This window comes from Canis aureus, chromosome 1 (genome assembly GCF_053574225.1).
Source record: "Canis aureus isolate CA01 chromosome 1, VMU_Caureus_v.1.0, whole genome shotgun sequence".
Lineage (NCBI taxonomy): Eukaryota > Metazoa > Chordata > Mammalia > Carnivora > Canidae > Canis > Canis aureus.
In genome coordinates, this window is record NC_135611.1 from 74525374 (window position 1) to 74552819 (window position 27446).

Here is a 27446-nt window from a genome sequence, read left to right on the forward strand (position 1 = left end):
CTCATTTTAAAAATTATAGGCATCCTAGTTGGTATTAAGTAATACTGTGATTTTGATTTGCCTTTGTCTAATGACTAATTGATGTTGAGCGTCTTTTCATGTTCTTGTAGATCATTTGAGTATTTTCTTTGAAGAACTATTCAAGTCTTTTACTCAGTTTTTATTTTTATTTTTATTTTTATTTTTTTTATTAATTTTTATTTATTTATGATAGTCTCATCAGAGAGAGAGAGAGAGGCAGAGACACAGGCAGAGGGAGAAGCAGGCTCCATGCACCGGGAGCCCGACGTGGGACTCGATCCTGGGTCTCCAGGATCGCGCCCTGGGCCAAAGGCAGGCGCCAAACCGCTGCGCCACCCAGGGATCCCTTACTCAGTTTTTAAAAGAATATTTATTTTTAAGTAATCTCTGTACTCAGCATGGGCTTGAATTCACAACCCCAAGATCTAGAGTTGTGTGCTCCACTGACTGAGGCAGCCAGGTACCCCTCAAGTCCTTTGTTAATTTTTATTTATTTATTTATTTATTTATTTATTTATTATTATTATTATTATTATTAAAGCCTGTGCTCTTATTTTTTTTTAAAGATTTTATTTATTTATTTTAGAGATAGAGATAAGGGGGAGAGAGGAGCAGAGGGAGAAGGAGGGGAAAGAATCTTAAGCAGACTCCATGCTGAGCCTGGTGCAGGGCTCTGTCTCATGACTGTGGTATCATGACCTGAGCTGGAATACACCCAGAGTGTATTTCCTCCATGCAGGGAGCCTGACGTGGGACTCGATCCCAGGTCTCCAGGATCAGGCCCTGGGCTGAAGGCAGCGCTAAACTGCTGAGCCACCTGGGCTGCCCTCTTTTGTTGCTTTATGCTTTTGTTGCTGTCACTGTGAATCTGTTGCCAAATCCAAGGTCATGCAGATTTGCCTACATTTTTCTAATAAGTTTTAGCAGTTATATTTGGGTCATTGATCCATTTTGAGTTAATTTTTATAATATTGTTTGAGTACCAACTATATTCTTTTACATGTGGAAGTCCAGTTGTGTCAGCAATAGAAGGGGCTACAGGCATACCTCATTTTATTGTGCTTCACTTTATTACATTTTGTAGATACTGTGTTTTTTATAAGTTAAAGGTTTGTGGCAGTGCTGTACCTTACAATACTATAAGCACCATTTTTCCAACAGCATTTGCTCACTTTGTCATGTGAGTTTTGGTAATTCTCACATTATTTCAGACTTTTTCATTATTTGTTTTGGTGATCTTTGATCAGTGATTATGACTTGATGAAAACTTAGGTGATGGTTAGCACTTTTTAGTAATAAAGTACTTTTTAATTAAGGTATACACATTGTTTTTTTAGACATTTGCTAATACACATGTAATAGACTATCTGTATAGTGTAGACACAACTTTTATATGCACTGGAAACTAAAAAACTTGTTTGACTTGCCTTATTGTAGTATATGCTACAATTGCTACAGACTATTACAGTGGTCTGTAACTGAACCTGCAATATCTCTGAGGTATGCTGCAATTTTTTCTTCATTGAGTGGATTTGGTCCCTTGCCAAAAATTAGCTGATCATAGATGTGTGCATTTATATATAGACTTCAGTGTATATTCTGTTGGTCTGTTTTTCTGTCTTTTTGCTAGTTAATGTTATTTACAATGTAAACATAAACTGTCAAATTGGGCCACCTGGGTGGCTTAGTGGTTGAGTGCCTCCCTTCGGCCCAGGGCGTGATCCTGGAGTCCCGGGATTGAGTCCCACATCAGGCTCCCTACATGGAGCCTGCTTCTCCCTCTGCCTCTCCCTGTGTCTCTCATTAATTAAAAAAAAAAAAAAAAATAGTGTCAAATAGCAAAGCTACTAAAAAGCATAGGTCAAAATAATATTAATAAAAATAGAGCCTAAAACATAATTTATACCAGAATTTGGTCTAAACCTTTTTTTTTTTTTTACTGATGAACTTGATCAGGCTCGAATATAGGTCTGGGAGTTACAAATGATTCAGAAGTTTATTTACTAAAAGAAGTTTATTTCTCTTATGAAAGTTGGTTTTAGTTTCTTTTCTATGTTGAACTTGAAATAACCACAAATTTCATTTTCAACTGACATAAGGTGATTTCTTCCTTGCTCTTGATGCTTCTTAAAAAACAAAAATATTTCTTACGTGAGAAATTGAAAACCTGCAGCCAAGTGTTTGTTACTTTCCTCTGATTTTTCAGGACAGTACTCTTTTTTAGATATCCACAACTTTTAGGGACAGATCAGTAAGTCTCATCTTGAGATGTAAGATTCTTCTTCCTCAAAGTCAGGTTCTCATCCTGCATAGAAGATTCAGAGAAAGGGTCCTTCATTCAGTCTTACATGTGTTTCAAAATAAGGAGAAAATTCTGTTTTTTGCTTTTTAATTTTGTTCTTCTAGGTCAGCAAGACTTGAGATTTGAAGATACCATTTTTCACTCTCAAACCCAAGCAGCAGTACGAGCAATTTTATGATTTTCTTTGTCACATAATTTTCCCCCAAGAATCTTGTCCCTTGAAGCCAAAATATTTTATCTAAGGTCTTGCAGAGAGTTGTTCATTTGTTTCACGTGACAAGTGTTTGCTAAGTTGTCTAGTTTCAGGAACCATTCTTCCTTCTCCAAGCACGTAGCATACTGTATTTGTGAAAGTACTCTGCACTTTACCTTTCAGCTCAGCCTATTGGGAACTCTTCATCCACTAAGCCACTGGACTTCGGCATATAGTGGGAGATTTATATGTTCTTTCTTCAGGTTGTAACAGTTCCTTAAACATTTTGAGTGAATGGGTTTTTGTGTAATAAAGTTAATCATTTTTTTGTGGTTTCAAATGGAACTTTTTTCATCTCCCAGAGCTTTTGACTGTAGCACCTCTTTGTGAAGAAAACACTGTATTGTCAAGTCAGCCTTTTTTTTTTTTTAAACAAGAGTGGTGAATCTTCACATGGAGCCAGCTTTGGATGGGACATTATCAGAACAGTTGTCAACAGTGTTCTTAAAGACAGAGCTTTGTTTCTAGATAGGAGGACAAAACATAAAATATCCTGTCCTTTGCTGGCTTTGGGCAGCACTCTAGCAAAAAAAGTTTTCTTGATTTCACCATTTTCAAATCTTACAATATTCATAAATACCTAGTATATATGGAATATGACCTTAATATTATAGTTGGTGATCTCTATTGACTCTTCAGTTTATTTTTTTTATTTTTATTTTTATTTTTTTTATTTTTTTAACTTTTATTTATTTATGATAGTCATACAGAGAGAGAGAGAGAGAGGCAGAAACATAGGCAGAGGGAAAGCAGGCTCCATGCACTGGGAGCCCGACGTGGGATTCGATCCCGGGTCTCCAGGATCGCGCCCTGGGCCAAAGGCAGGCGCTAAACCGCTGCGCCACCCAGGGATCCCGACTCTTCAGTTTAGATAGAGAAACTTATTTTTCTCTTTATTATGTGGGTATTTAAAACATGTCAGTGTGTTATTGTTAGTTACTGTTAGTGTACTGTAGAACTTTAAACATGTCTCTTAAGATATCTCGTACAAGCGTTTTACTTCAGCATACTTTTACTTAGGCATACTTTTACATTCTGGCCTCATTAGGGTCTCAGTGGGTGGCTTTCCCTTTTCTGGTCAGTAAGTTCTTCTACTACCTTAGTTGTTACCTCAGCCTTTTCATTGTATGTAAATTTTTTAAAACTAAAGGTTTATCATGTTTGAGATTCCAGTAGTATCTTTAACTTGTCAGATGACCATACTTTATAGTTCCATACCTTCTGAATATTGCTGGAGCCATGTTGCACAGTTGTTTTCCACAGCCCACGTAAGATAGAGTACAACAACTAGGATTACCAGCTCCTGTATCGGCCTACTGATAAGGAGTTTTGTTTTGTTTTGTTTTCTTTTCTTTTCTTTTCCTTTCTTTCTTTTCTTTTTTCTTTTCTCTTCTTTTTTAAGATTTTATTTATTTATTTTAGATCTATTTGAGATCACGCGTGCATGCACACGAGCGGTGGAGGGCAGGGAGAGGGAGAAACAGGCTTCCCTGCCTGATGTGGGGCTCAGTCCTGGGACCCCAGTATCATGACCTGAGCCAAAAGCAGATGCTTAACCGACTGAGCCACCCAGACGCCTCTGATAAGTAGTAAAGATGGGGTTTTGTGTGTATGTCTCCAGTTGTGCTCCTTTAGTGAAATGATTCACAAGATACAATTCTTTGTTACTAATCATACCGGATTAGGAGAGGTAACTTGAAAAGCAGAAGCTAGAGTTCATCAGCCTACCATCCTCCCCCGTGCCATGCAGCCTCAACCTATGAAGGCACACTCTGACCAAGTGAACATGGTTCTACTGTACACTGTCAACGTATGGCTAATGTCTAACACAGTCTCATTAGTTACTGTGAATGCTGCCATTGCTTGTGCACAAAAGTAAAAAAGAAAAAAAACATTCACCCCAGTCGTGAGCTCTTAAAGAATTCTAGCATCAGCTTCTGAGAAACCCTGGACTAGATTCTGGGACCTCTGATTGCATTGGTTTCCAGGAACTGAATGTGTCTGTGCTTGCCGGTGGAATCCGGCAGCCTTTTAGTCTTTTAAATCTCTCCCAAATGATGAGATTGAAATTGGTGGATTTAAGTCACAGCTGGAACTATAGCTGCAGGGGTGTCTGGGAAATTTTCTTTTTTTTCTCGTAGTACAGGACAGCACACTAAATGGAAATTGGGATAGGTATTGTGTACCAGTATACTATATCTAGCGTATTGTTAGAATTTTAAAAATGAAGACTTTTTTTGCTCATTTGTGTAATAAAAGTTTCTCAAAGCAAGTCTTTGAAACATTGGTTGGGGATGCCTGGGTGGCTCAGTGGTTGAGCGTCTGCCTTCGGCCCAGGGTGTGATCCTGGAGTCCTGGGATCAAGTCCTGCATCAGGATCCCCACGAGGAGCCTGCTTCTCCCTCTGCCTGTGTCTCTGCCTCTCTCTCTCTCTCTCTCTCTCTCTCTGTTTATTTATGAATAAATAAATAAAATCTTTAAAAAAATAAAACATTGGTTCACTCATTTAAAAGATTTTTTAGCACCTGCCATGTTCTGGCTTTGTTCTAGATAATTGGGAGGCATTTGGTAAGCAAAGCAAATTTTTGCCCTCATGGATCTTTAATTCTAGCAGGGAGATATAGATAATAAGCAATACACAGAGTTTATTAATCAGTTGTCTAGTTTACAAAGTGATTAAGACTAGTGAAATATTGGCCAGTGAGATATTAGGTATTAAACCTTGTGATTTCTTATTTGTATATATCAAGAACCTTGGGTTGCTACCACTTTGTCCTCAAAACCTTGAGGAAATGAAGGAACTCATTTTGGTTGCTTTTGTCATCATCAGTGGTGATAAGCTGGTAAGGGACTGGGATGAATTTGATTACAGGACTGATATATATGATTTAATGATGCATCTATTGAACATTCAGAAGCTTATAGAACTAAACTGTTCCCTTAAAAGTTGTTTTGACACATGTTCATATGTAATCAGTTATTGATTAGTACAGTTTTCAGTGTTCAATTATTTTTGAATCATCCTGTATTAGAAGGTGATAAGAGCTCTGGAAAGACAGTAGATTCAAGCAAGGGGCAATGGATATATTGGAGTCTGAAGGTAATTTACAGAATTAAATAGATTGGTTGAAGTAGGCTTTATTGAAAAGGTGATACTCAAGCAAAGGAAGTTTGGAAATTGGTCAGTCATTACGATTTCTAGCAGAACATTTCAGGTGGAGAAAATAGCTTGGTCAAGGTGAGAATTGGAGGAAAGCAAGGAAGCACAGCCAGTGTGTCTAGAGCAGAGTGAGTGAGGAGAGTTGTAGGTAGAAGATGAGCTCAGGGAAGGGAAGGGGTGGGGGTATTCCCCTAGGGCCCTTAATGCCACTGAAATGGGCATCATCTCAGGACTTTGAGCAGAGTGGTGACAAGATTTACCTGAGGATGGCTTTTTTTTTTTTCTTTTGGATGCATGTTTTCTTTCTTATAGTTGAGTTAATGAGAAATGGCTTTTTTTGTCTCTTTTCCCCAAGGGTTTAAAAGGATTAGTCAGGATGTTCTGCTGAGAATAGACTGTAGACGGGTGAAGACAGAAAGGAGACTAATTAGGATGATTGGTTTGTCCATGGTAATAGATATGGTGAAGTGATCAGATTCTGGATATATTTTGAAAGTAGAATTATTAGGTCTTGCTGATGGATTGGGTGTGGGATGTAAGGCAGGAGTCAAGAAGGATGTTAAGGTTTTGGACTGAGATTTAGAGGATTGTCTTTACAGTTAGAAAAGCTGAGGTGAGAGCACATTTAGGAGGGAAGAGCAAGTCAGATCAGTTTTGGTTATGTTGAGTTTGTGATATTATTAGAGATCTAAGTGGAGATGTTGGGTAGTTATGACACTGGATGAGGTCACCAAGGAAGACACTGCAGTTCTAAAAGGACGAGGAAGAGCTAAGCTTACTTAGGTCATTCAGTGAAGGAAACAGTATGGCCAAATGAGGAAAGTATTTCCAAGAAAAGGGAGTGACCAGTTCTATCAAATGCTGCTGATAGGACAAGTAAGATGAGGACTGAGAATTGATAGTTGAATTTAGGGACATGGAGGTCACTGGGACTGACATGTGTTGGGGACAACCTGACTGGAGTGTGCTTAGGAGGGGAAGAGAGGACTTGTTTACAGTGTGTACAAACAACTCTTTGCTTTCGGGAGGGATGAGAAATGGGACAGTAGCTGGATTGAGGAAATAGGAGCAAAGAGTTTATTTTTTTCTTCAAGACATGGAAATAACAACATGATTTTATGGGGATGAGAATGACCCAATAAAGAGGAATGAGTAGATTATACCTAAACTTAATGGTCAGTTTTTATAGTTAGGCCCTTGTACATAGTCTCAGTTTCTTTGCCTCTTTCTTGCTTTGTCACACTTGGTTGGCAAATCCACAGACTTGCTGAAATGCAGTACTTCTGCCTCTAAAGTGCCTGTTTGTGTTACATGATACAATGATGAACACAAACTTTTAAAATACAGAGTTTTCATGTTCTCTGGAGGGCACTCTAGCTTTAGGCTATAAAAAGGGACCATAAGGGACATAGTGGCTTAGTTCTAAGATGATGGGGTCGAGTGCTGGCCTTTTTCCTGGGAGACTCTTTAGTCCCAGAAAGCAGAATTCTTTGAGGTTGTTTCTTTGGTGAAGATTATTTGTCAGGAATTCTGTGACTGGCTGTTGAACATTTTCCACAGTGGTGAGGTATGGGATATTGAAGAGGTAAGAAGTTACTTAGAATTACAGAATTTTCATTAGCTGTTGAGCAGTCTCTTCCTCTGTTGTGCTTGGCATCTCCATGTCCCTGGGTTCCAAGTTCCCTGAGTTCTTCTGGACAGGATACCTACCCTCTGGACCCCCCGAACCCCCCGCCCTGACTTTAGTTTTCCTTTTATCACTGTGGGCTTAAACATAACTTAATTTCTCTTTATTACTTTGCTGTCTACTTTATTCTAGTCCTCAGAGGGAGAGGACATGAATGCCTGTTGTCCAACTATTACTTTATTGTGAGTTGGAAGTTCAAATCATTTCTTTAACTGTTGACGTGGTTGTGACGTAAGGTAAAACATTAACCTTTCCAACTATCAGCTCTAATAATAAGAGTCACAGTAAACTTTTCATGAGATGTGCTATTAATGCACTTTTAGAGAAGCTCCTACCACTCAACAAGTAGAAGTAACTTAATTAACCTTATGTTATGGCAGCAGTAATGCTTTTGAAATCACATAGGATTTTTCCCCCTCCTTTGGATTTTTGATTCTTAATTTATTTGGAAAGGGGAAAAATTACTTTTTTGTAGTTTTTTTTTTTTTTAAAGTCAATTTATTTAAGATTTTTTTCTTTTTTCTTTTTTTAAGATTTTATTTATTTATTCATGAAAGACAGAGAGAGAGGCAGAAGCATAGGCAAAGGGAGAAGCAGGTTCCATGCAGGAAGCCCGATGTGGGACTTGATCCTGGGACTCCAGGATCATGCCCTGAGCCAAAGGCAGATGCTCAACTGCTGAGCCACCTAGGTGTCCCTAAAAAGTCCATTAAAAGAAAGAATTGTCAGCAGTTTTAAATTTCTTGCCGACATGAAGAAGTCCATAGGTGAAATGCATGTTTTCTTTCTTATAATTGAGTTAATGAGAAAACTGAAAAAAAAAAATCATGTGTTTTATTGAAGTGAAAGTTAATTGAAGAAAAACATTCAGAATACCTGTAGCTTCTAAATCTACTACATTCTTTTGCATATTTGTTTCCCTTTAAATATCATTATACTAAATATTGTATAAATATGTGAGAAACTTGTTGAATTAGCATTTTTTTTTTACGTCTAGTGATGCACCAAAATTCTGCTTCAGTAAGCGTTTATATATAAAATTAAAAGACATCTCAGAGTTTTGTTTTGTTTTTTTTCTCTTTTTTGGGGGGTGAATAGTTACAAAATAAATCTGAAAAGTTGTAAAGATTCTATGAAATGAGATTTAAAGTTTTAAAGTGTATAATGTGTACTTTTTTAATGATAAAACTTGTATTGACTGAAGTAAAATATAAAGTATATTAAATGAGATGATTTATAGGTAGTTTTTACTGTCTAAACAACTTGTTATTAATAAGTGTTCTTACATATCTACCAGTATTTGATCACTGTGTGAGTAGTGGACAATAAGTACACTGCTGTGGTTGTTTATTCTAAGGAGGAATATAAAATTGGAAAAAGATAATTTGAACTGTCTTAAAAGAAGTCTTAACACTAGAGCATATACTATTTTAGTTTTTTTATTTTTTTTTATTTTTGTAGCTCCAGGATTTTGATAACAGTTTACTGGCTGGTTTTAGATCATGTAATTGTCACACATTTTTGCATATTGAGGTAACTTGCCAGAAACACATAAAAATCAAATACTCTCCTTTGGTTTCCAGTGTTATCTTGTGTTGCTCATAATAAAAACTTTCAATGGCATGGCTTTTATGATATCTAATATATAGAAACAGTTGTGTGTTTAATATCATTAACATTTTTTCTTTTAGATTATCTGCAATGATGAAATGAAGTAAGTCAAGATGAGCAAGTTAAAAGTGGTATCAGAAAAAAGGTACTGTAGTGCTAAATACCAATATGTGTCAATTATGGAAATAATACATGAAGTGGTTATTTGAAACTCCTTATTTGAAAGTATTATTTGTGTTTAAATAATTGCATGTTGTATTTACATATTTAAACTAATATTTATTAATGCTTTAATTTTCAATTAAAGCAGGAGTCAGCAAACTATGACCCATGGGCCAGACCCCATGACCTCTTGTTTTTGTATGGCCCATGAGCTAAGAATAGTTTTTAACGTTTCTAAATTTGGGGGGGAAATAAGAATATTTATGACACATGAAGTTTATATGAAATTGAAATTTCTGTGTACATAAATTAAGTTTTCTGGAACACAGCTGTGCTCCTTCATTTATTTATTGTCTGGACACTTGCTCTACTGTGGCAAAGTTGGCTAATTATTGACAGAGACTGTATGGTCCATTGTGCCTAAAATATATACTGTCTGGTACTTTCCAGAAAAACTTTAACTAATCCCTGAGTTAAAGCATTATCTCTATTAAAGCTCTTATGTACCAAGAAATTGTCCTTATTAGCAAGGTTTTACTGTGGATTCTTTCAGTTAAAAGTTAGACAAACTGATTCTGTTTTGGAATTTATTTTTTAGCTAGATTGCTTAACACTGTTAAGTCTCAGTTTTCCCATCTATGTAATGAGTATAATAATAATGCTATATTATGAAGTTGTGAAGATAGTGTGTAGCAGGCTAGTAAATGACAACTTATTAATATTGGTAATCAGTTTTGCTTTGTAGCAGTGTTGTAGGTTATATTTACATTTTTACAACTTTGCATTTACAAGTATGGTTTGACTCTTAAAATAAGTAGATACAGTTTAGATAAGATTTGTTCCTTATTTACATCAAGTTTTCCAGTTATTAACTATATAATACATTATAACAAATTTCATTGTTTAAGTATTTTTATAATTTGTATAGGAAAGGAATTAGGGACTGATTGTGTTTTATTTATTTTAAAATTTGTCTTTTGAAGATTTTATTTATTTTGAGAGAGAGAGAGAGCAAGGGGGTGTTGGTTTGTGTGGGGGAGGGGCAGAGGGAGAGGGAGAAGCGTGTTCCTGGCTTAGCAAGCAGGGAGCCCAATGTGAGGCTTTGTTCCAGGACCCTGGGATCGTGACTTGAGTCTAAGGCAGATGCTTAACTGACTGAGCCACCCAGGCGCTCCCAAATTTTAAAATCTTTATTTATTTTTAAAAAAGTTTATTTATTTATTTATTTTAGAGAGCAAGTGTGTGCGAGCGAGTGGAGGGAAGTGCAGAGGGAGAGAATCCTGAAGCAGACTCCCTGCTGAGGGCAGAGCTGCACATGAGGGTGGGGAGGAAGGGGTGGGCTCCATCTCATGACCCATGAAATCATGACTTGAGCTCAGTAGTTTATCTCAGACTTGGTTTTTGCTCAGCTCATGATTTCAGGGTTCTGGGAAGCCTGCTTGAAAATTCTTTCCCCCTGCCTCCCCCCCCCCCCCCCAATGCACTTGTGCCTGCTTTCTCTCTCTGAAAAATAAATAAATAAACCTTAAGAAAACAAAACAAAAAGAAGGAGCACCAGCCAGCCACTTTTGGGATTAGGTCAAATAAGTAATGGTAGTTCTGTTGATTAGCTAAACTATCTAAAATTACTAGATTGTTGTTCCACATGAATAGGAAATTACAGTTTGACAACTTCTGGCTCCTAGTATTGGTTTTCACTTTTTTCTCCTGAGATAGATTTTACTGGGTATTTATTGTTATTTTTGTCGCTGTTTTAGTCTAACTAAATTGAGGTCACTGCAAGTGGCCTTCATCTAAGAGAAATGATAAGTTCTTTTTTTTTTTTAAATTTTTATTTATATATGATAGTCACACACAGAGAGAGAGAGAGAGAGAGAGGCAGAGACACAGGCAGAAGGAGAAGCAGGCTCCATGCACCGGGAGCCCGATGTGGGATTTGATCCCGGGTCTCCAGGATCGTGCCCTGGGCCAAAGACAGGCGCTAAACCGCTGCGCCACCCAGGGATCCCGAGAAATGATAAGTTCTACTAGTACTTGTCATATTGCTCTGTGAAGAAAGCTGGATGCAGAAAGATGAATTGAAATAGAAAAGGGTCAAAATCTCTCTTTTGACCTAATCTTTTGACTTTATTTTCTCTCAGTAGAATCCACTATCTGTCATTACACTCTTGAAAAGACCTGAGATATCTTTCACCTGACTTTGTATTTTTCCCTTACATCCATCTGATGAAGCCCTCTGGATAAACCTTTATTGAGCAGCTAAATGATGTTGGGAGGATGAACTAACTTGAAAGATAACACTAAAAATTACTGCTCATTGGCTTGAACTGAGCCCAGAAATCTTGCAACTATGGTTTTCTGGAAAAGTTTATTTTCTCAATTTTTGTAATGATTATTTTATACTTTCTTTTTACCCTTTAAGCCTTTGAAATCCTCAGATGTCTCAAATACAGACCCTCAACAAATGGCTTTCCCTCATGGTATCACAGAGATAATACAATCTATTATCCTCATGTATCTTACACCTTAAATTTATGTATTCCCCTTTATTTGATCCCATCCTCTGCTTACCCTCCTGCTATTTATACTCCAGCAGAGAATGTGTCTCTTTTCTTGTCAGGTATTAATACTGACACCAGTGTTCATTGATTTCACCTCCCTCCTTTTTTTCTTAGGCTCTTTTAATCATTTATTTTTCTGTCTTGAATCATTAACCGCTTTATTCCTTACTATTTAAACAAGATCTGGGCTTCCCAGTATACAGACTCTGCTCTTCTGATATATATCTGATTCCCTTAAAAACCAAAAAATTTGAGATAGTCTGTAAATGCAATCTACATCTCATTTCAGACACTCCAACCACTCCTGTGTAGTTTCTGCCTTTACGTGGTATACCAGGAGTATTTACTAAGGCCACCTATAATTTTTAAACAAATTTACTGAGATATAGTCATCATGCAACAAACTGCACATAGTATAGTTTGGTAAGTTTGGCTTATGTATATCTGCAGAATCATCCTTTCAATCAGTTGGTTTTGTATCTTTGTCAAAAATCAGTTGTTCATGTATGTGTGGGCCTATTTTTGGACTCTGTTTTATTCTACTGATTTAGATGTTTATCTTATAGTGCTAATACTTCTCTGCCTTGGTGACTTTATAGTGAGTCTCAAAATTAGTGTTGATCTACCAGTTTTGTTCTTTTTTTTTTTTTAATTTTTATTTATTTATGATAGTCACAGAGAGAGAGAGAGAGAGGCAGAGACATAGGCAGAGGGAGAAGCAGGCTCCATGCACCGGGAGCCTGATGTGGGATTCGATCCTGGGTCTCCAGGATCGCGCCCTGGGCCAAAGGCAGGCGCCAAACCGCTGCGCCACCCAGGGATCCAGTTTTGTTCTTTTATTTCAAAAATTGGGTCTATTTTAGGTTTCTGTGCATTTTCATATGAATTTAGCATCAGTTTTATAATTTCTACACATTAGCCTGTTGGGATTTTTACTGGATTGCCTTGATTCTATAGATCAGTTAGGGGAGAATTGAGTGTTTTTTTCCCCAAGACTCTATTTATCTGAAAGATAGCACAAACAGAGGAAGCAGCAGAGCAGCAGAGGGACAGGGAGAAGCAGACTCCCCACTGAGCAGAGAGCCTGCTATGGGGTCGATCTCAGCACCCTGGGATGAAGGCAGCTGCTTAACTGACTGAGCCCCCAGGTGCCCCAGGGAGACTGTTGATACCTTAACAACACTGGGTCTTATTACTCTTGAGCATAGTATGTTCCTTTTTTTATAGTCATCTTTAATTTTTTAAAGCAATGTTCTGTAGTTTTCAGTGTACTAGTTTTTCAGGTTGTTTGTCAGATTTGTGTTTTCAGTGAAAATAACAGTTCTTTGGGGGGGTCCCCAATAATTTTTTAGTGTAAAGGTATCATGAGACCAGCCCCCCCAGTTCCTCCCCACAAAGCTCCAAACATGATTGAGAACCTCTGACCTAGCCTATACTAACTTTTACATTAAGCTAAAAATGAGAAATGTGATACACCAGAGTGGCCATATATCAGGGCAAAGCAGTTAGCCACAAACATGTACTTAAAATCCCAGTGGAACATGACCAGAGAAATTTTAAAAATAATGACTATAAAATAATTAGCATTTAATTAGCTTTGGTGAAGGAATTTAAAGGATAACTTGACTAATTATTGCTGATGGTACTTTAATTTAGACAGTTTAAAATTTTAACAGGCTTTTACTGGTTGTCCGTAACAAGTCACTTGGTAGTGTTAAACTAGAATTTTTGTTGAAGAAGCCTTTTCTGCATTTAATTATAAGAAGTAGTCAGAGAAGTAGTTATTCTTCTTTTTCAGTTAGAAGATTATTGTTTTCCAAACTTTACATATTTAAATATTTAACACTTTTTACAAAAGAATGATAATGAAGTTTCTATTTTTCATTGTCCTTTGATTCGTGATGGAAGAAAATAAAGTTGTATGTTTAGTATTTGGGGAGAAATAGTAAAAATGTAAATAAAGCAAAAGTAATAAAAGCAGGTTCAAAAAGACCTCTAAATGAGGAACCGATATTTCTGAAAGATAATATGCATTTTGGAATTAAAACCTTACTGTTTGAAATTAAATCTTAATTTCTGAGTGTCATCTTTAAGTCTAAAACTTTAGTGTATTTCTATAGATTTTTTCTGCTGTGAGATGTTTTTACCTTTTTTTTTTAATGAGGATAGCTCTGTTACCTGCATTTTAAGGTAAAAAAGGTAATAACGATATGAAGATAGGTTCTATAGTGCTTACAGTTGCTTGGGAAATTATTTATTGCAAAGGTAGTATCTGTACATCATTGAGACTTTTGTAATATCCAAGAACATTTATGCTAGACTCACTTTGTTCATTTCCAAATTTTCCATTATTTAAGTATTTTATTTATTTATTCATGAGAGAGAGAGAGAAACAGAGAGAGAGAGAGAGAGAGAGAGAGAGAGGCAGAGGGAGAAGCAGGCTACATGCAGGGACCCTGACGTGGGACTCCATCTCGGGACTCCAGGATCAGGTCCTGGGCCGAAGGCAGGTGCTAAACTGCTGAGCCACCCAGGGATCCCCACATTTATGCTTTTAGAAAAATAGTTCTGAGAGTAAATTGAAACAAAGCAGTAGGAGACCACTACAATGAAACAAATATTTGATTGATACTGTCTTGTTTTTTAGAGATTTCATTTAGAGAGAGAAAGAGAGAGCGAAAGAGTGAGCGCACAAGCAGGGGGAGCTACAGGCAGAGGGAGAGGGAGAAGCAGGTTCCTAATCCCAGACCTGAGCCTAAGGCAAATACTTAACTGACTGAGCTATGCAGGCACCCCCTGAGTGATACTGTTCTTAAAATATCCATTTGAAAGTTAACTGGATTTGATGTATTTCATATGGATTATATTTTCAATTCCATGATTTTTTCACTACTTCATAATTAACAGTCATAAATCGAATATCTGAAGTTTGGTCTTAGCTTCATTTTGATTCATCTAAAAGTAGGGTAGGCAAGGGATATACATCCTTTTCTGAGCCTTGTTATTTAAACATTTTCTCAGTGTAGTTGAGATTGTCCATTTAATAGTTAGATAGCTTATCCCCCCTCCCCAGATTTTCCAAAGTCTAAAAATTATTCAGAAGTGGTACAGCTGCCCTCTGCTGTTCACCCTATGATTCTTTCAACATTACTGTCACAGCCTTCAGCAGCTTTATATTTTAAGAGCTGAGTTGGGGTGGCTTAAAATATTTTGTTAAGTTTTCATTCTGTAGATGAGAAAAGTAGAAATAGAGAGGGAAATTGATTTGCCTATGTTCTCAATTTCTGTTTATTTGCCTCCCTTCAAAAGATTCATTCCTCTGTTCAGCCATCCATCATTTGAAGAAGCATGATTCTCAGAAAGGAATCACTTAGATGAAAGGTTTTCTTTTACTTTTTTAAAATGTGGTGTAATTAAAAATTTTTGGAGTTACTGATAAAACAAATTTTTAGTTGGGAATAGAATTGAATGTGTGTTATGCTCAGTGTGTGTTTTGTATGTTTATGAATTTTTTGAATAGTTAGATGTTTTATTAACTACTGCAAAATGATGAGATGACTTTTTTTCCTGAGATGACCATTAAGAAAAATATTAATTGGAGAAAATTTAAGAAACACTCAGTTATTAAATATCAGGATTTGGTTTCCTTAATGCAAAATTCTCTTAACTCTGCATTATGGAACTGTTTTTAAAGATGTATTTTGCTCCTTAGTTCTCAAACTGTGGTCTCTTAATATCATTTATCACCAAAAGGAACCAGGACTTTTTGGAGAAAGGGCTGATTCTAGGTCAGGAGCATAAAATGTGCAGGATAAGCCTAGAGGAGTGGTTCTCAGATTTTTTTAGCTCAAAACCTCTTTATGCTGTCTTAAATTGATGAAGACTCCAAAACGTTTTTGTTGATGAGTTATTTTATCCATTGATATTTACATTATTATACATTAAAACTGAGAACTTAAAATTATTCATTTATTTTTAAAAAAGGGTTTATTTCTTTTTTAGAGAGTGCACATACATGTAGTGAGGGTGGGGTAGTGGGAGAGGGGGAGAGAAGCTTAAGCAGACTCTGTGCTGAGTGTGGAGCCCCATGAGGGGATTCATCTCATGACCCTGAGATCACAACCTGATTTGAAACCAAGAGTCTGATAATTAACCAACTGTGCCACCCAAGTGCCCCTATTTAATTCATTTAAAAATGGCAATAAACCAATTGTATAATAACATAACATTTTGTTTTAGAAATAACTGTGTTTTCCAAAAAAATGAAGACTAGCATTATTTTACTAAATTTTTGCAAATCTGATGTGTGGCTTAATGGAAGATAGATAGATTCTTTTATCCACTTCTGAGTTCAGTCTGTCATGTAAGCATGTATTACATGTAATATGTGCAGATATTATACATGCATATATAGTTTGTGCATGTGTGGTGTTCTTGTTATAGAATATGAAGAATATCTGGGCTCACATAGATATATAATTAGAAAAAGGAGTACAGAATAAAAGGCCATTTTAGATCATTGTATATAATGTTCCTTTGATTTATGATAGAGGAAAATAAAGTTGTGTTTTCAGTATTTGTAGAGAAACAGTAAAGATATGATTAAAGCAAGAGTAATAATTATAAATGAGGAATAAACACAAATGATAGTGTACTTTGGAAATAAAGCTGTATTGTTTGAAATTCAAATTGAAATGGATATTCTTGCTAAGTAATAGTTTTCTTAAAGGTTAATTGCAATGTGGAATCTGAAACTATATTAGTGAACTTTTTGTTCTCTGTTACATTAAATTCCATTGGCTCTTTTGCACTTTGAATAAATTTTTTCCCATATTTAAATTTGTAACATCCAGCAGTGGTCATTTGGAAATATTGGTTCCATAACTAATGCAGATCTTCTACATAGTGGTACATTTTATTACACAGTATTAAAAAATTGCATATATTAATATCACCAATGATTTTTATCAGAAGAGACTTAGGCAGAGGGAGAAGCAAGGTCCTCATAGGGAACCAAACCTATAGGGACTCGATCCTGAATCCTGGGATCACACCCTGAGGTGAAGGCAGACGTTCAACTGCTGAGCCACCCAGGCATCCTGAAAATTTTTTTTAAAGTGGTCTCCACACCCAGCATGGAGCCCAATGTGGGGCTTGAATTTATAAACCTGAGATCAGGAACTAAGGTGAGATTAAAAGTTGGATGTTTAACCAATTGAGCTACCCAGGCACCTAGAAAAAAAATTTTTTTTGAAGATTTATTTATTTATTCATGAGACAGAGAGAGAGAAAGAGAGAGAGAGGCAGAGACATAGGCAGAGGGAGAAGCAGGCTCCATGCCGGGAGCCCGACGCGGGACTTGATCCTGGGACTCCAGGATTGCGCCCTGGGCCAAAGGCAGGCGCCAGACAGCTGAGCCACCCAGGGATCCCCTAGAAAATTTTTTAATTAGTGGGAATCTCTCAAGGCTTTGATGGTAGATCCACATTTTTTGAAATTCTAAGTTTAGCTCAAAAGCTAAATTTTATCATTGGCAACAATCTGTCAGTTGTTCCTTGAAATGATAGACTCACTTTGTTCATTTCCAAAAAAAAAAAAAAAAAATGTATGCTCCAGTTCCCCAGTCTGAATAATCTTTGTCATTTGTTTTTTAAAATGTCTTTATTATTATTTGACTTGTTATTTGAAGTAAAAATGATGTTCTATGAAAAAAGTGGCTAGTTTAGCTTGCATGACTTGTTATAGAAGGTTATAGTACCACTTATTTATAAAGAGTTCACATTTCCAAGTCAAGCTTCATCAGGTTAGGCCTTTAAATTCAACTACCAGTTTACAGAAAATATGGAGGATGGACAAACAATTAATTATGCTGTGGATGTATAATTGGCAAAGTCTGGAATGTGGGGAACTATAGGATAATCGAACTGCTTCAACAAATTGTGAGGAGAAAAAAGTAATAGGAAATTTGTTGATATAAAAACAAATGTTGGGACGCTTGGGTGGCTCAGTGGTTGAGCGTCTGCCTTTGGCTCAGGGCATGGTCCCAGAGTCCTGGGATCAAGTCCCACATTGAGCTTCTGACATGGAGCCTGCTTCTCTCTCTGCCTGTGTCTCTGCCTCTCTCCCTTTCTCTCTCTGTGTCTTTGATAAAAAAAAAAAAAAAAAAAGACAAATGCAATACATAGACCTCATTTGGTTTCTCATTTGTACAAAGAAAATGTGTGAGAGATGAACTAATTAAGAAAATTGAAGTTAGACTAATTTTGATATTAAAGGATTATTGTTACTATTTTTGGTATGGTAGCGATAGTGTAGTTATATAAGGAATCATTCCTTCCTCCTGCAACATTGGAAGAAAAAAATATGTACAATGTTAAACATGTAACATAGATTTAATCTCTACAGAATATTTTTAAAAAGATTTTTAAAAAATTTATTTATTCATAGAGACACAGAATGAGAGAGAAGAGGCAGAGACCCAGGGCAGAGTGAGAAGCAGGCTCCATGCAGGGAGCCGGACGTGGGACTTGATCCTGAGTCTCCAGGATCACACCCTGGGCCGCAGGTGGCGTTAAACCACCGCGCCACCAGGGCTGCCCCCAGAATTTTTTTATTTAAAAAAATTATGAAATGTTTCTGAAAACCAAAAATGATAGAGAATAATACAATGAACACCTGTGTACTGGCCACCCCCTTAAGAAATAAAAAAAATTACAAATGCATTGTGTACTATTGCCTGAAAACATTTTTCTCCCTTATCTGGAGATAATTACTATGCTGAATTTGATGGTCATAATTTCCATGCGTGTCTTTATGTGTAAGAGAGTATGTGTGTGTATAATGTTTTCTTATATATTATGTATATACACTAAAAATATATTGTATTGAATTTATGTATCTTAAAACTTGATATTACACTGAACATATTCTTTTTTTTTATTTTATTTTTATTTTATTTTTTTTTACACTGAACATATTCTTAAGGTTTTTTTTGGGTTTTTATGATGTTTAAAGATTTATATATATCGATATGTATCTTTATATCTATGCTATACTGGCTCTGATAAATGGGAAATATTATTTTAAATGGTTAGGTACATTTAAAAATGTATGCTTAATGTGTATTTTCAAATTTCAGATACCTTTCAATTAAAGTAGCTCCAAATTTAAAGCATTTGGCATAGTTAACCTGAAAACATACTGGTTTTCATATGTTTCTAAATATGTATTGTCTGTGCTATTCCAGCCAATGTTTGAAGTACTGAATTTGTAGAGTAAGACAAGCAGGGTGTTTTACCTTTGTGGAGCTTACATAATTTCAAATAGGGATAAATTCTTTATAGGTACATTTTAATATCAGAAGTGGAGGAGCTGGTGAGGAAATGGTCACATGATTGAGTTGCAGCCTGAAGTGAGAAGTTGCCAGCTTTAAATAGAGCTGAGTGAAATCACCCTCCAGATTGAGAGGACAGCAACCTTGTGGTTGGGGAAAAACGTGCTGTATTCAGAGAACTGATAGCCATTGCAGCTGGATCCCAGTGCATAAGGGGAATGTTGTGAGAGATAAAATCTGAGAGGTAGACAGAAGCCATAGACAAAGGGCCTGTCTAGTAGGCTGTGGTAAGTAAGTAAGATTTTTCCTAAAGTTCTGATTTTTCCTGAAGTCTGACTTCAAAGTCAAGAAGCCATTGAAGGGATTCTTTTTAAGCTGGATAGCAACTTGATTAGATTAGTGGTTCTACAAATCTGTGCATGTGATCCACTGGCCTAGAACTATATACTTAACCACTGTCAATTTCCTGGTTTTTGCCATTGCTGTGTAGTAAATGTAACCATTGGGGAAACTAGATGAAAGGTAGTAGGGACCACTCTACTATTTTTGCAACTTCCTATGAGTATTTATAAGTATTTTGAAATAAAAAGATTTAAAAAATTACCGAGAAAATGGATTATTGGCAAGCAATAATGAAAGCAGACTAGTGATAAGGCTATGATTTCCAAGTGAGAGATGATGATTGCTCGGACTTGAGGAGTAATAGTAGATACGGAGACAAGTGGATGAAGTTAATATGTTTCAGAGATGGAGCTGATACTGGTTTGGTGTGAGGAAGGCAGTTCAGATTTTTTCCTGAGCAATTGGTGGTTTCATGTGGGTTTGAGAGCAGTTAAGATTGGAAGAGGAATAGGTTGAGAGGAGGAACTAGAAAATGCTTTATATTGGGCTTGTTAGGTTGAGTAAGCTATCAGGGTGAAGCTGGAGTTGAGTGTAGGAGCCAGGTAGTATTTAGATCATAATTACGGTGGTGGGATTACATGAGATCACATTGGCAGAAGAATGGAGAGAATGAAAAGAAGAGGGCTGGGGATAGAGCTGTCGATAAATCAGTATCTAGAAATGTATTACAAGAGGAGGAGCCAATAGAGGGGATCTCAGAGAGGTGGTGATAGGAAGAATATAAAATAAAGAGAGAGTGGAGTCATTGAAGCCCAAAGAAGGAAGTGGAGGAAGAGAAAGCTATCTGATTTGGATAGTGCTGAGGTACTGAATATGATGAGTAAGGAAGTGACTACAGGAGATTGGGAGACCTCAGGGTGCAGAAGGCAAGCTTGAAAAGTGAACAGAACATGAGAAAATGGAGAGAGCAAGTACAGGTGCCTCATTCAAGGAGTAGCAGAGAAGTGGGGTGGTTGGTTGCTAGTGGGAGCTCTCCTACATCATATTAGTGTGCCATTGAGTATGATCTAGTTGAAAGGGAGAGAGGGGTGATGAATCAGGGAAAGATTAATCTAAGGAGCAAATACATTGAGAATGCAGGAAGGGCTAGTGGGTCAAGTATATAGGGGAGGGGTTGTTCTTTTTTGAGTCTCAACGTACTAGCCAGAGAGCCTTTAAAAACATCAGAGCATATCACTCTTCTGCTCAGAAACTTTCCATCCCACTTAGTGTAAAAGTCAAAATCTTACATTGGCCTGCAAAGCTTTAAATGGTGGCACCCCCACCTCTGACCTCATCTCTCACTGTTACTCTCTTTGTCTACTCCAGCCACACTGGCTGCCTCACTTTTAACTCAGTACAGTGACCCCTGCCTTGGGGTTTTGGTTGGTTGTGACTCCTTCCTGAATAGCTCTTTCTGCAGGTTTCTTCATGGCTACTTCTTTCAGGGCTTTCCCTCAGTGGTACTCGATCAGTGAGGTGTTCTCTGACCACTAAAATTGCATCCCTCGCCCTCCACCTTTTATTTCGTCTAACCTGCTTTTCTTTTTCTTTTTCTTTTTTTCCTGCTTTTCTTTGTAGCACTGCCCACCACCTTAAATATTGTATGATTATTTACATGTTTATCTCTCACCATTAGAATGTTCAGTCTGTAGGGAGAGGAATTTTGTTTTGTTTACTATTGGTAATACCTAGAACAGTTTCAGATGTGCAAATGTATAATGAGAACAAGGAAGAAAGAATGTGGGTAGAGAATCAGATAGATTTAAGGATGTGGTAGTGGGAAGAAAAGTGTGTTCCTGTTCGGGCTTGTAATACAAAGCAGGGCACTGAGAGTGGACTAAGATGGGAGGGATGATTAGAGTTTTGAGGTAAGCATAGGAAATGTAAGAAGTATTCTTGAAGAGTCGAAAGGTGAACTTTGAAGGTGTGATGTAAGATTGCTGGATGGGTTGACATTTGTGGTTTTCTGAAATGAAATGTGATTTATTTATTTATTTATTTATTTATTTATTTATTTTCTCTCTTTTAAATTAATAGAATTTTAGCTATTTTTTTTTAAAAAGGTTTTATTCATTTGAGAAAGAGAGAGGGCATAAACAAGGGGGGAGAAGTAGAGAAGGGGAAACAGACTCCCCATCGAACCAGGAGCCCCATGTGGGGCTCAAACCCAGGACTCAGAGATCACAACCTGAACCGAAAACCATCTGAGCTACCCAGGCACCCCAAATTTTAGCAATGTTAAGCTGTAAAACAGAATAAGGAAATGTGGCATAAATCCTTAATGTTTTTAGAAGGTTTTTTTTTTAGAGATCTTTATAGTTTTGAATTTACAATTGGTGTAGAATGTACCCTAATATAAAGTAACATTCTTTTTAGCCTTACCAATAATTCTCGGATTGTGGGACTCCTGGCTCAGCTGGAGAAGATCAATACTGAATCTACAGAATCAGATACTGCTAGATATGTTACATCAAAAATTCTTCATCTGGCTCAAAGTCAAGGTAAACTTTAATCTTTTGTTTTTGAAATCTTTATCAATTCTTCAAAAGTAGGTGCTAAGAATGTTCAAACTTTTGATAAATAGATGATTTTCTGTAAAAACTGAACTTTCTCAAGTAGACTCAAGAAGTAGAAAACTGAATGACTGTGGATGGAATTGCTATTCAAAGCATTGTTTCTAAAAATGATAATGATTAAGTGTCCCCCTCCCCCATTCTCAAACAATACTTAATTCCAGTGCTTCTTGTTCTAGAATTTTGACAAAAAGATGTCAAGCAGCACAGAACACTGGTTACTAGTGTGATCCCCACTTGAGTGCAAGCTCTGTCATTCAGTGGTGGGGTGATCTTAGGAAAATTTTGAGTCCGTAGGATTCAGCTGTACCAGCTCTGAAGTAGAGATAAAAGATATCAGTGATTATCATGAATTTTAATGAGAAACATGTAAAAAGAATTTTAAAATGTTCAATAACTGGTATCTGTAATTAGGCATCATTTTTCTATTTTATGAAGTTAATACTACTGAATTGGTATCAAAACCTTGAGAGAGTACAAGAGAAGAAAGGTACTGACTTTGTACTTAGAAACATAAATATGAACAAAATTTCAAATAAAATGTTAGTGAAGTAAATCCAAATGAATTAAAATACATTAAAAATGAATATCACATTGCTAATGAGCACTTCAGGAGTTCTAAAATGGTTTAATATCAGGAAATATAACATTATTTGAACAGGTCAAATAAAATCTATGTAATCATTTCAATAGATACTAAAAAAAGGAAATTAAGATTCTAGAACTTGTGGTTGATTAAAAAAAAAACAAACCTGATTTTTCTTTTTTGAAATAAGGGTAAACCAGCAGCTACCTTAATATTTAATAGTATATTGAAGGCATTCTGTTAAAATTAAAGTTCAGACATTTTATAATTAGTTTTTAATTTTTAAAATTATTTCATTATTCTGGAGTTTCAGGTCCTTTAGTAGGCATTTTCCATATTCAGGAACTCAGTATGTATTAACTCCTCTTCATGGTCATAGAGCATTTTGATAACTACCTCCTATGCAGTCTATGTTTTTAAAGGGTAGTTGACAGCACTCCAAAACCCAGAAGAGGTCTTTAATAGATAACATTTGTTTTTAGCAAAATCGAAGATACCTGTCTGTACTTTTAATTTTTTTATTTTTTAAAAAATTAAAAAAAATTTTTTTTAAGATTTTATTTCTTTATTCATGAGAGAGAGACAGAGAGAGAGGCAGAGATACAGGCAGAGGGATAAGCAGGCTCCATGCAGGGAGCCTGACGTGGGACTCGATCCCGGGTCTCCAGGATCACGCCCTGGGCCGAAGGCAGGTGCTAAACCGCTGGGCCACCCAGGGATCCCAAAAATTTTAAAAAGATTTTAAAAAGATTTTATTTATTTATTCATGAGAGACACACACAGAGAGAAGCAGAGACACAGGCAGAGAGAGAGAAGCAGGCTCTATGCAGGGAGCCTGATGCGGGACTTGATCCTGGGACTCCAGGATCACACTATGGGCTGAGGGCAGGCGCTTAACTGCTGAGCCACCCAGGCATTCTATGTGTCTGTACTTTTTAATTCAAGAACTTGCTATATTGGAGTCTAGCCTTTGGAAGTAATTGTGCTTATCATCTAAGGTAGACGTACAAGGATGTATAACTGTATTAGTGCAAAGTTATATGTACCAAGTATATTCACTGTGTTCTAATATGAAACCTCCTCAAAACCAACACAAACAATAGAAAACAAATTCTTCAGACCCATAGATAACACTTGTGTACACTGCCCCCACCACTGCAGACATTTCCCACAGCCTGGAAGCCCCAACTCTCTCGCATCACCTCTGAAAAATGACCCAGCCATACTACTACCAGAGACTGCCCCTATACCCTGCTACTCCCCACTGGGGGTCCAGGCCCTGAATGCTGTCCCCTAGGTTGTGTAATACTGTGATTTCATTTATAGTACATTGGATTAGCCAATGAGAACAGTGTAACTTAGTAGTGGAAGACTGTCCCATCATCATTTATAGGATAATTCAGTTGGATGTCCATTTGAGAGAGAAAGATTAGAAATTATAGTTAAAGAAGAAATGCAAATAGCCAGTAAACCTGTGAAAAGATTCTTTAACTCCTTGAAAGTTGGGAATTGCTAATGAAAACAACAAAGATACTTCTCACTAGTTAGATTGGCAGAAATTAGAGAATAACAGTATCCAGCATTGGGGACATGGAAAATAGGGTGTTCTCATGCACTGTTGATGGTGCAATAATTATTACTAACTTTGGAGAGAAGAATCTAGCAATGCTTATTTAAAGTGCACTTGCTTGCTGACTCTCAGGAATGTATTTGACTAAAATAAAAATGCTAGTATGTAAAACAATGTTTGAGGATATTTTGCAGCATTGTTTGTAATACCAGAGATACTCCCTAACTATCCATTAATGAGAGAATGGTTGAATTAATTTTGATAAAGCCAAATTGTGGAACATTAAAAGTATAATAACTTCATGCAGTTATAAAGAAGTTACTTGTGATACATCTGACAGATACTTCCTATGTGGAGCTGTATGAATTGCTTGGAGTCCCTAAGTTTGATCTGTTATGTAAAAGAGCAAGTTTCTTTGGTTCATATAACTATATGTATAGCCTCATTTTTGTACAAAGTAAGTGTTATATACATATGTAACACTTATATGAACAAGGCAAAACCCACAAAAACAGAAGTATGCATACCATATTTTTAGCAGTAGTTATCAGTGGGATAGCAAATGGAGGGGAATGAGGTAAGTTCCTGATTTACTTAAAGTACTTTTCTACTGTTAGAATTGTTGTAATAAGCACATACTACTTATGTATTTAAGTGATTTTAAAAAAACCACAAATACTTGTTTATGTAGTGGAGGTATATACATTTCCACAATTTGACGTTAGTTTTTCTTGAGTGCATTACATTTTCTGTCTTTAAGAATATATTACTTATTTGCAGTATGCATGGTACTTTTTGTAATTTACCCTTAATTTTTTCCCTAGAAACATAATTATTATCCATTTCGTGTAGATGGTCTAATTTGTTGGCATGCATCTCTTGGTAGTAATTCCTTTATAATCCTCAGTTTCTGTCATTCTTAATTTTTGCCATTTGTGTCATCTTTCTCTTTTCTTGATCTGTCCAGATCAGTGGTTCTGGGCCAGGGGTGATTTTCCTCTTCACTTGCCCCAAGACACTGGCAATGTTTGGAGGTGTTTTTGGTTGTGAAATTTGAGAAGGTGATTGTTACTGGCATCTAATGGATAGAGGCCAGGGTTGCTGCTGAGCATTACAAACACATAGCATAACCCCTTTTAAGAAAAAATTATTTGGCCGAAACTGACAACAGTGCTGAGATTGAGAGACCCAGGTCTAGCTAAACATTCGTCAATTTTGTCGATCTTTTGAAAGAACCAGCTTCTGGTTTCATTAATTTCCTCTATTTTCCTTTTTTTCTATTTCATTGATCCTCCATCTTTATTGCTTTCCTCCTTCTGCTTGTTTCAACTTTGATTTTCCATTTTCTTAAAGTGGAGCTTTGATAATGGATTTTGAGACCTTTCTTTTATAATGTGGTCATTAAAGCCATAAATTTCTCTGTAAACACTGCTTTAACTGCGTTCTACAACTATTAATATATTTTTATTTTCATTCAGTTCACATGCTCTAATTTCTTTTGTGATTTCTTCTTTGGCCCATGGATTATTTAGCAGTGTGTTGTTTAACTTCTCATTATTTTAGAATTTCCCAGTTTCTTTCTGTTGTTTTCTAATTTAATTCCACTGTGGTTGGAGATTTGTATGATTTTAGTCCTTTTGAATTTATTGAGACATATTTTATGGCTTACTATATGGTCATTCCTTGGGAATGTTCCATGTGCACGTGAATGTTCCATCTGCTGTTGTTGGGTGGAGTGTCCTATTAATGTTGGTTAGGTCACGTTGTTTGATAGTGTTGTTCAAAACTTGTATACCTTATTGATTTTCTCGTTAGCTGTTCTATTAAGACTTGGGTATTGAATTCTCTACCTATTGTTGATCTGTATATTTCTCTTTTCAATTTTGGCAGTTTTGGTTTATATATATTTAAGGCTGAGCCACCCAGGCACCCTCCTTCTAGCCAATTTGTATTTTTGAATGTAAAGTAGATAGCAGTTTGTAGATAGCAGTTTGATGTACTCTACCTATTAATTTGAGCATTTAGTTTGATAACATTTAATATAACATTAATTGGACTTAAGTCTACAGTTAATTTTCTGTTTGTCCTTGCTGTTTTCATTTCTTGTTTTTTATTGCCCTACCCTCTTTTGTATTATTAGAACAGTTTTTAGAATTCCATTTTAATTTACCTATTGACTTACCAGTTATACCTATTTGTAATTTTTAAAACTCATTCCTCTGGAAATCAAAATAAGCAATCATTAACTTTTTGCACTGTGCTTGGAATTAAGAATGTAACCACATATGAAATTTAGAAACCTTGGAACCTCAAGTACCCATTTATATTTATCATTCTTCAGCTCTAGTTATGATAGGTATCTTATCTATATACATTAGAAGTCCTGAAAGACAATTTTTGCTTTTGGCAGTCTTGTGTATTTTAAAGATATTAAGAAAAATGTAGTTTTTTATGTTTACTCACATATTTACCATTTCTGAAGCTCTTTTTTCTTTCCTAAAGATATGAGGTTGATCTGGCAGAATTTCCCTTTGGCCTACAGAATTTCCTTTGGCATTTCTAGTGGACAGGTCTGCTGTGGAAGAATTTTTTGTATCTGACAGTAGATTTATTTTACCAAATTCTTGAGGGATATTTTTACTGGGTATAGAATTCTGAGTTGATGGTTTTTGTCTCTCAGCACTATAAAGTGCATGTAAAACAGTGCTTCCACTATTTTGTGGCCTCTATGATTTCAAAGGAGATGTCTACTATTTTTGATAATTTGCTTTCTGAAAGTTATGTGTCATTTTTCTATGATTGAGTTCATAATTTTCTACTAGTTTTGGTTTTCAGAGGTTTGCATATAGTTTTCTTTGTATTTATCCTGCTTGGAATTTGCTGAGCTTCTCAAATCTGTAAATTTGTGTTTTTATAAATTTTAGGAAATTTTTACTGATCAAAATTTGTCTCTTTCATTTTTTTCTCTTGGGATATAATAATGCATATGCTGGGCTTTTGGAGATTGCTCCAGAGATCCTTGAGGCCCTGTTTTTCACTTTTAATCCTCTCTGTTAGATTGGATGATACATCGTTTTTCTATGTTCAGGTTCACTGCCTTTTTCCTCTGCATTCTGCCATTATGTTTATCTGATATTTATTTCACATATTATATTTTTCTTTTCTAAAATGTACATTTGGTTCTTTTTTTGTGCTTTTTCTCTGTGATTTCTTTTTGTTCATGGTGAGATTATTTTCCATAAT

The 27446-nt window shown here is 36.2% G+C and overlaps 1 protein-coding gene across 6 annotated transcripts in view; it reads left to right on the forward strand.

Annotated features, from left to right (window-relative positions):
• Positions 1 to 27446, forward strand: part of AGTPBP1 (ATP/GTP binding carboxypeptidase 1) — a 174851-nt gene that overhangs the window by 20648 nt on the left and 126757 nt on the right. For 4 of the 6 annotated variants that reach the window (XM_077904934.1, XM_077904928.1, XM_077904937.1 and 1 more), the window contains exons 2-3: positions 9115 to 9179; positions 21851 to 21975. In XM_077904934.1, the coding sequence (XP_077761060.1) occupies positions 9148 to 9179; positions 21851 to 21975 (157 nt within the window). In that variant the 5' untranslated portion in view covers positions 9115 to 9147. Of the gene's footprint in view, positions 1 to 9114; positions 9180 to 21301; positions 21343 to 21850; positions 21976 to 27446 lie in introns of those variants that run through there. The other 2 variants (XM_077904931.1, XM_077904938.1) reach the window with 2 other exon arrangements.